Consider the following 9,265-nt stretch of genomic DNA (forward strand, 5'->3'; position numbering starts at 1 on the left):
AGCCTTGTCTTTGGCTTGGTAAGACTACTCTTGTTGTACTCACCTTTTTCATATAGTGAAGATTGATCCTTGTTTCGTGGACATATGCATAAATTGCCGAACCACATAAATTCTTGGTGTCCATTTTCTACTTTACTTTGTGCATTCTCTATCTTGTAGTACCTACATTCCTAACACAAACCACATTTTAGTAACTTCTTTAGAGTAATATAATATCGTTCGAGTTAATATGTAGATGTAGTTAATATGTAGATGTAGTTAATACAAATACTGAAATTAACCAAGTATTGCTAATACCAAACACACAGAATTGACGAATATCTACTTCAAATCTTTCTACAAGTTGATCACCAATCACAAAACAACAGTGTGGTGGCATTTTATGATTTAATTAACTACCGTACGTAGCTGCAAATTGAGCACTTAACTGCCTCCTTACTTCGAGGACTAATAACACTAGGAATTCAAGCAGCTCAGATGGTTGGTAATATCTATCGATATTTCTACTGTACTTTGAAATATTCTATACTTCGAAATTTTTAACTGTTAAATTCCAATTATTGTTTTTTATCAAGAACTTAACGGTTAAGAACTCCGGCATATAGAATTCCCTTTAAATATTATTTCCTTCGTGAACATTACTTGTGGCTGAAGGTATTGGATAATTCCAATTCAGCAACTCCTCTATCATCTGCATTGCAAGTTTATCCTCTTCATCCTGATCTGCCTCACTCATTCCACCCTCAGTCAACCCCACCATTGACGATGACGTCAAGGATGACAGTGATTCCTCTTGATGATCATGATCAGAACTCTGATTCTTCTTCTTCCCAAGCTCAATCCTCATGACCCAATTGGAGCTCGCCCGCGATCCAGCAGGGCGCTTCTGCCAGACCCCAATGTCGGAATTGTCATTGTCGAGTCTCAGGCAAGTGAGGGAGGGAGATGGGTCTTTGCAGCATTTCCTGAGCTTGGCGCTGAGCAGCTCGGAAAGTGCTTTCGGAGACCATGGAGTGTTTTGGTCGGTGGCAGGTTTCGTTTCTTGGTCGGAATTGTTGTCTGATATCGGAAAATTGGTCTTGGCATTCTGTCCGTTCATCAAAATTGCTGCTTGGTCATATGCTCTTGCTGCTGCCTCTGCTGTCTCAAACGTCCCTAGCCACACCCTCCTCTTCCTAAAACCATCAACAACACACCAAAAAAAACAAAAAACAATAGAGAAAGTAAGAATCATTTCAATAGCATGGTGATCGAGTAGCGCAGTTAAACTGACATGTTATGTCACTAGATTCTTTCTTGTCAGACAGTCTGACATGTTACCATCCGACTGTTAGTGTTTGGAGTTAAAAATGATGAAATGGGGGTGGATGAAGTATTAAATGGAAGAATGTGAGAGTATGGTGGACTTACAGTAATGGGTGGCGAATTTCTGACACCCAAGAGCCCCACTGGCGCTGCCTGACTCCTCTGAACTTCCTTGTTTGTACCATGTTTTTATGATTTTTGAGAAATATCCATAGAGAGAGAGTTTTTGAGAGATGAGATGTTAGAGTGATGAAGGAAGAGTATAGGCATTTATAAGAACTGTCGGTGACTTGCAAGGTCGGAAAGTCTATAGTATAGAGGGAGAGAGTGCGGGTAATAAAGTCATTCACCTGCACACCCTCAGGTTCTTGACAACTGGAACAAAAGGAAATGAGCGTCATGATATGATCCTTTCTCCCTGTCCCGCCCAAAAAGAAATTGCATTTACTATTTCTTACCAACAGAAATAAAATATAAAATTAAAAAAAATTCATATTTTGTTTACTCTAATCAAATTAGCCTAGGGTTTCTTAATCCGACGAATAACATCGAACTTTTTGGGAAATTCTTGGGCATAACGTGTACATGCAACATCTTTCTCACAATACGAGCATTGTACACACTTTCATGGGCGACAAGTTTTTCGTTTATATGTTGCATACTAAAGATTTTTCTTTTCCCTCAGATGCTTAGGTCGATTTAGAATTTTTTTTTTTTAGGATTATACTATTCTTTTAGGACCAGGGTTTATTTAAAAATCATGTTGATCAAACCCATCAAAGGGTTTATTAATACAATTCAAAACAAGACTCAATGTTAAGAAATTTTTACGCACAACAAATATATACAATGTCTCTTTTCTCACAATATGAGGGAGGTTTTGTATACACTTATGTGCAACTTTTCGTCGTTGAGGCATAATAAAGACCTTTTCTTCATCTTTTCTTTTTCCTCGGATTGGCATTAAGGTGTTTGGTTAGGGGTTGACTCAAAAGACGTGGATTGGTTATTTACTCTTCTAGGACCACAAAGGTCTCTAAATTATTGACCTTTTGGCGTCCAAATTTATTGTTTGGCTTTGAATTTTCGACCTATTTTCAGTTTATCATGTAGCATGACTTGAATTATTGATCCCCTTTTCCATGTTTGGCTTAACACCATCTTCCGGACTAAATAAATGAAAGGATGTTGTTGTCAAGTTGGCTCGCCATCTAATTGTTGCAATAGGTTCTTGGAAGCTTTAGACATGCAGATGCAGTCAGTATTGGAATAGCAAGTAGCAACTCGAGAGGGAAGCAAGTGTAGAATACTGTAGGATTTATCGGCCTAGCTACTTTGTCGGATCCAGGCAGAAACTTCATGCGTGTTTATTGGTGCTGGGCGATGGGTCGTGACTCGTGATAGCTAGACGACTTATCCGATTCGTGATTTAGTTTTTATTTTTTTATTTTTTTACTCTTATTAGGATTCTCTCCTTTCTTTTTTTCCCTACTCTTCTCTCATCTCCTATTTGAACGATCACGATTAAATCACATCAATATATTATGTTGACATTTTTTATAGAAAGAGATAAAGAGACGGAGTGGAGAGTGTGAGATGCGGGGAGGGAAGGAGAGGGAAATTGGAGGAGAGAGAATCCTACTTCTATTTTAGGAGGGTATCGGCTTACCTAGAAGGATGCCTATTGTACCCTAAAACCTGTACTGTAGATAGGACTTCAGGGTTTTCTTTTTTTGTAAAAGAAATACAAGAGAAACACTTTGAGACATTGTGAGAGTTGTGAGATACCAAGAACTAGGGTTTGGTGGAAGAGGATCTAGTCCGGATCTCTCCCATCAAAGGTCCAGGATCAAATGATATGAGCTGTTAAAATTTGATCCAACGGCTACAAACATAGGGACTCTCTAAAAGTTATAATAATTGTAGCCGTTAGATCAAATTTCAACGTCTCTAATCACTTGATCATGGACCCTTAATGAGATAGATCCAGACCAGATCCTCTTCCGGGTTTGGTTGGTTGTGTGAGTTATTAGAGTCCATTGAAAAAAAAAATATCTTGTTTCCGTGCTCGTTGTTATAACTACTTTTTTAATATATATTTTTTAAAATCTTTTTTATTATTGCGTTAAAAAAAATAGAACCATGAACTTAATATAATCCAACCACATTACATCACTTTTCTTCGCCATTGACTAACTCCCATTGACTTTCTTTTTACTCTTTCCAGCACAGAATAAATTGCTGTCTCATAAAACCAATCGATTAAAATTTATAAATTGGTAGAGACTTAGCACTCAAGCACCAAGTAGTTAGTAAATTTAGTAGTGAGTTTGGTATGGTTATTGTACCCAAATCTTTATACAAATTACCATATCAAATTTTTGATATGGCAATACCAAAATTTTGGTATACCATAGAATTTAGATTGGCAAGATATAATAATGGTATTGTACCAATTTGGTATTCTGCTATATTTCTGGGCTCGAATCTAACTTTTAGCCCAAAACATTTTTTGCTTTATTTTCTTTTGTAAAGTAAATTAAAATGACGTTAACCACTAGTATAGGCTTAAAATAATGTGTTACATTGGCATATTCCATAATAAATTAATACATTAAATTGATTTGTACATAAAGCACATTGGTTTACATAATCTTCACCAAATGACTTGGAAGGTGCACAATAGGCATCTTGGAAGCAAAGAAGGAACTTATTCTAGCTTGAATTTTATGCAGATATATCCCTTCCTTCATAGACAAACTCACTGAGATTCTCCCCCTACCTCTCTCTTTCTATATGTATATGATTTATTCCAAAACCTCTTCAAATCTCTCCCCAACAAAGTAGCTTTTGTACAATACCATACAGACCTCTCACGTAAGTCTTTGTACACACAATTTCATTATAGTTTATATCCAACAGTCAAGAGGGTGTCCTTATTTTTTTAGAAAAATGAGGATCCCTTTTGTTAAAGGATTCCTATATATATATATATATTATATACATTTGTTAAAGTTTTGCCCCATATAATAAAGGGAACTTTAACGAAAAGCATCCGGTACTGTTCACTTTAACGAAAAACCACATTTTTACACTAAAAACTCAATCCTGATACTATTCACTTTACCCTTTATTTTGTCCTTATCATTAAAACTCAAAGTTTTCAAGCCATTTTTATTAGTTTTCCTAGAATCCTTAGAAGTTTGTTCAATTTATGTTGCTTTAACTCTTCCGTGAAGCTATATAGTATTCTTTTATATATGTATGTGTATATACATGCATATGCTTCACCTCTATGTTTTGTTGCAGTCGAGCAATTCCCAAAAGAGTTTTAGTCACGGAAGTTAATAAATACAATGTCACGTTTGCTTCATGGGATGCTTTATGCAACAATATATGAAGTTGATAGGCTGGACACTGGATGCGGGTTCAACTTATTGTGCAAGGTACCTTGTTTTTTCAGTACGATTGAACCGAAACCTTTTAATTCTGTGCATCATTTATTTGAGCTAGTTAATTTGGATGTCACTTTTTTGTTTTATGATGTTATTATAATGCATAAGAAGTGGTTATGCGGGAAACAAAGTATAAACCGACCAAGGAAAATTGCCTCTTTTCTACTTTTTTTTTTTTTTTTTTTCCCTCAAAATCATGTAAAGGGGTAAAAATTGATATGGTTGTAAATATTTTTTTTTTGTTGGTATGATATGGTTGCAAAGTTGTAGAACGAGGTGGCACAATAAAACCCAAATGACTTTTCAAAGCACTTCTTTAAAACAATATTATGCAAATTTGATGATTTCAAGTTTTTTCTTTTTCCCCATGTGAGATTTATTATTAACACGTCCTCTTATGTGGACAACATAAATCGGGTGACATAGAGTACGTGTAGCCGATGGGTGTTACACATAAACAACCTTATCTTATAAGCACATGCAAAAACTATTCTTTCTCCAATTTGAGATTTGTACTTTCAACATAATATATATGAAATATTTGTTGAGAAAAGCTTTTGATCCTTGACTAAACTATAAAGTCATTATCCCCAGGTTGTACCAAACATATTCTAATGCCTCCAAGAATGTGTCAAATTTTGTTTCTCCTTCATAACTTTCTTAACTTTAAATCCTCTTCAGCTCATACAAGATAAAGAGATGTCCTGCAAGTCCGTGACTTTGCCTTAATAAATCTTTCTTATACTTTCTTATGCTATTTTTTTTTTTTTTTTGGTTACCTGCAAATCCTCTGCTACAAAATCGGTGCATCATCTTTTATGAGTAAAATAGCCATGCAAATTAATCTGGTGAACTGTAACTTTTGTTTCCCCAAATTGTACTGGAATACCATGCATAACGTCTCATATTTCAAACTTTTGACCGTATTTGAATGCTTAATTTCTCTTTTGCTCAAGTGTTCTTACCTGATATTTTTTCTTCCTTTACTTTTGACATTGTGGATGCCCCAAAGTCACCTAAAAGGTTTGCAACTCAAATCAAGAAGTTGGTGCTTTGCCGACCCCAGCAGGTATATTATACTTCCTTTGCCAAATATATTTATATCAAGTTCATTTTCCTCCAAAACTAATATTTTTCTGCATAATTCACTCTGACATTTACCATATACATTTTGTATATAGATTGTTGGATCCAAACTCTATGCAACAATTGATCTAGACAAGGCGAGGGTCGGCCGGACGCGAATGGTAAATGATCCAAACAATCCGAAATGGAGGGAAGAATTTTACATCTACTGTGCCCACAACATCTCACAAATTATATTCACTGTCAAAGATGATGATCTCATTGGGGCAACCCTAATTGGAAGAGCATATATACCAGTTGGGGACATAATCAAGGGTTATGTGGAGGAAAGATGGGTTGAAATTTTGGATGAAGATCACAATCCCATCCATGGTAATTCTAGAATTCATGTCAAGTTACAATTTTCCAGTGTTGCAGAAGATTTTCATTGGTCACTTGGGATTAGAAACCCTAAGTATGAAGGTGTTCCTCGGACGTTTTTCAATCAAAGGGAGGGTTGTAGGGTTACTCTATACCAAGATTCGCATGTTGCAGATGAATTTAATCCTCATATTCCTACGCCCCTAGGCGGATTATATGAGCCGCAGAGATGTTGGGAGGACATCTTTGATGCAATCACTAATGCAAGGCACTTTATTTACATAACTGGATGGTCTGTGTACACTAAAATAACCTTGTTAAGGGACCCAAGAAGGCGAAAAGATGACATCACACTAGGGCAGCTTCTTAAGAGGAAGGCTGATGAGGGCGTTTTGGTTCTTTTGCTTGTTTGGGATGATAGGACTTCTATTGAGGAGTTGAAGAAGGATGGTTTGATGACAACTCATGATCAAGAAACCGAAGAATATTTTCGAAACACAAAAGTGCATTGCTTCTTATGCCCTCGGAACCCTGATGTAGGGAAAAGCATAATTCAGGGTTTTCAGACTGCCACGATGTTTACTCACCATCAGAAAACGATTGTGTTGGACAGTGAGATATCAGGCAGAGGATCACAAAAGAGGAGGATTGTGAGCTTTGTCGGAGGCATTGATCTTTGTGATGGAAGATATGATACTCAAGAACATCCCTTGTTTGCAACCCTAGGCACAACCCACCAGAATGATTTCCATCAGCCCAACTTTGCAGGCTCTTCAATTAGGAAAGGTGGTCCAAGGGAGCCCTGGCATGACATTCATTGCAAACTGGAAGGGCCGGTTGCTTGGGATGTCTTATACAACTTTGAGCAGAGGTGGAAAAAACAGGTTGGAGAGAAGTTCTTAATTCCACTAGGCAAACTTGAAGAAATCACAGTTCACCCTTTACAAGATATGTTTTCGAACGACGACGAATCATGGAACGTTCAGCTATTCAGGTCCATTGACAATGGGGCTGCTTTTGGCTTCCCTGAAAAGCCTTCTGAAGCAACACAAATAGGACTTGTGAGTGGGAAGAATAACATCATCGACCGAAGCATTCAAGACGCGTATATCCATGCCATTCGCCGAGCCAAAAACTTCATTTACATTGAGAATCAGTATTTTCTTGGAAGTTCATTTGGATGGAGATCAAAAGACATTAGAGATGCGGATATCAATGCTTTACACCTTATACCGAAGGAGCTTTCGCTAAAGATTGTTAGCAAAATTGAAGTCGGAGAGAGGTTCAGCGTCTACATTGTTGTCCCAATGTGGCCAGAAGGTATGCCTGAGAGTGCTTCTGTTCAGGCTATATTGGATTGGCAAAGAAGGACAATGGAGATGATGTACACTGATATCTCAGAAGCCCTTCAGAAAAAGGGCTCAAATGCAAACCCTAGGGATTATCTCACATTCTTCTGCCTCGGCAACCGGGAGCGGGAGATGGATGGAGAATATAAACCTCCCGAGACTCCAGAGCCAGACACCGATTACAAAAGAGCTCAGAAGGCCCGGCGTTTCATGATTTACGTGCATTCAAAAATGATGATAGGTAAGTGACTCATAACCGCATATTTCCATTAGAACTAGCATGTTAGAATGAAGAGTCCTAATTCGTAGTCTAGTAACATGTTATAGCACGTCAGAATTTATGGTCTTGAATCACGGCTTAGCAACGTAACATGTTAGATACCTCGTACAGATTACTAGTCATTATGTTCCAATATTGATTAAAGTAATTTTTCTAGCATGTGTCTTGTTTTAGTTGATGATGAATACATAATCATTGGATCTGCCAACATAAACCAAAGGTCCATGGATGGGGCAAGGGACTCTGAGATTGCTATAGGAGCATTCCAACCTAACCATTTAGCTTCGAAAATCCCAGCCAAGGGCCAGATCCATGCTTTCAGGCTAGCACTATGGTATGAGCACCTCAAAGTGCCTGACGACTCCTTCGTGCATCCAGAATCTTTGGAATGCATCCGAAGAGTGAACCAGATTGCCGAAAGAAACTGGGAATTTTACTCGAGCGACACGATTGATGACATTCCAGGTCACCTTCTCCACTACCCCATTGCGGTAAGCAATAATGGAGCTCTAACAACACTGCCTGGCTTCGAATATTTTCCCGATACCAAGGCTCGTGTTTTCGGCGCCAAATCTGACTACCTTCCTCCAATCCTCACCACTTAGCTGTTGTGCTTCCTCTAAAAGTGTAGTTCCAGTTGAATAATTCAAATGTAAATTCCTACTAGTCACTAGCAATGTTGGTTCCTGATGTGTACAAAAACATATGCAAATAATATCCAAATAAAAGTTTAATGTCCACCAACTGTGATGTTGCATTTGCTTTTTTTTTTTTTTTTTTTCTTTTAGTTCCTCTGCCCCATAATGCAATGGAATTTCCCGATATGACCTCACCAAGAAAGACATAACTGGCAGAAGCTATTTGTTGTAGGGAAATTACTTTTGCACATCCCTTCTGCACTATAATTTTTTTATAGTATTGGATTAAACAAATCAAAGGAGATTAAAGATTAAAACCAAAAAAAGGGCACACAAAATAATAGAGTGAAAATTTAACTTTTCTCTTGGTTTAGTGTTAAAAGTGATACATTTGAGAGGTGGTTTTCATGCATACAAAATTGTAAATTAGTTGACATCTTTTTTTGCCTTATACATTTCAATTTTTATGTTAATATTCTGATTCACCCAAATCAGATCAGAACTTCAGAATACACTTCATATACCCACAACAATCAAATAATTGAGTTCTTTTACCCCAAATCCAATAACTAATGTCATCTAAAAAAATACGGCAACAAGAAAAATGATGTAAAAGTACACAGCTTCGGATCTCTTTACACCAAGGCTACTGGATTAAGTGATCCGGACCTTTGAAATTTTATCCAACGGCCTACCTATTTTGATTCTTGGGAAAAGATGAAATAATTTTTTATTGTTCGATGAAATTTCAAAAACCCGAATTACTTGATTCGGTAGTCCTGGTGGAAGATA

At 37.1% G+C, this 9,265-nt stretch overlaps 2 protein-coding genes across 3 annotated transcripts; one reads left to right on the forward strand and one right to left on the reverse strand.

Annotated features, from left to right (window-relative positions):
* Positions 1-310: 310 nt before the first annotated feature.
* Positions 311-1,673, reverse strand: LOC103456205 (ethylene-responsive transcription factor SHINE 2-like). Its single transcript, XM_008395870.4, has 2 exons — positions 1,411-1,673; positions 311-1,175 (listed from the first exon to the last, which is right to left on the reverse strand). Exons 1-2 carry the CDS (start codon positions 1,488-1,490, stop codon positions 614-616), a joined length of 642 nt encoding a protein of 213 aa, XP_008394092.1. The 5' UTR covers positions 1,491-1,673; the 3' UTR covers positions 311-613.
* A 2,456-nt stretch (positions 1,674-4,129) lies between these two features.
* LOC103456204 (phospholipase D alpha 1-like) lies at positions 4,130-8,579 on the forward strand. 2 transcript variants are annotated; one of them, XM_008395868.4, is made up of 5 exons: positions 4,130-4,182; positions 4,615-4,751; positions 5,773-5,829; positions 5,942-7,796; positions 8,010-8,579. In XM_008395868.4, the coding sequence occupies exons 2-5, from the start codon at positions 4,662-4,664 to the stop codon at positions 8,438-8,440; spliced, it is 2,433 nt and encodes an 810-aa protein (XP_008394090.2). In that variant the 5' UTR covers positions 4,130-4,182; positions 4,615-4,661; the 3' UTR covers positions 8,441-8,579. The 2 variants fall into 2 exon arrangements, with proteins under 2 accessions (XP_008394090.2, XP_028950871.1); XM_029095038.2 differs by having other exon boundaries at positions 4,131-4,182; positions 7,993-8,129.
* Positions 8,580-9,265: the final 686 nt, after the last annotated feature.

Source organism: Malus domestica, chromosome 15 (assembly GCF_042453785.1).
Source record: "Malus domestica chromosome 15, GDT2T_hap1".
NCBI classification, from domain to species: Eukaryota; Viridiplantae; Streptophyta; class Magnoliopsida; order Rosales; family Rosaceae; genus Malus; species Malus domestica.

Excerpts from the sequence above, each read along its gene's own strand:
- LOC103456205 (XM_008395870.4), bottom strand. The coding sequence starts at position 1,490 with ATGGTACAAACAAGGAAGTTCAGAGGAGTCAGGCAGCGCCAGTGGGGC. Across the intron at positions 1,176-1,410 it reads GAAATTCGCCACCCATTACT|GAAGAGGAGGGTGTGGCTAG; the intron begins GTAAGTCCACCA and ends TGATGGTTTTAG.
- LOC103456204 (XM_008395868.4), top strand. The coding sequence starts at position 4,662 with ATGTCACGTTTGCTTCATGGGATGCTTTATGCAACAATATATGAAGTT. Across the intron at positions 4,752-5,772 it reads GGTTCAACTTATTGTGCAAG|TCACCTAAAAGGTTTGCAAC; the intron begins GTACCTTGTTTT and ends GATGCCCCAAAG. Across the intron at positions 7,797-8,009 it reads GCATTCAAAAATGATGATAG|TTGATGATGAATACATAATC; the intron begins GTAAGTGACTCA and ends GTCTTGTTTTAG.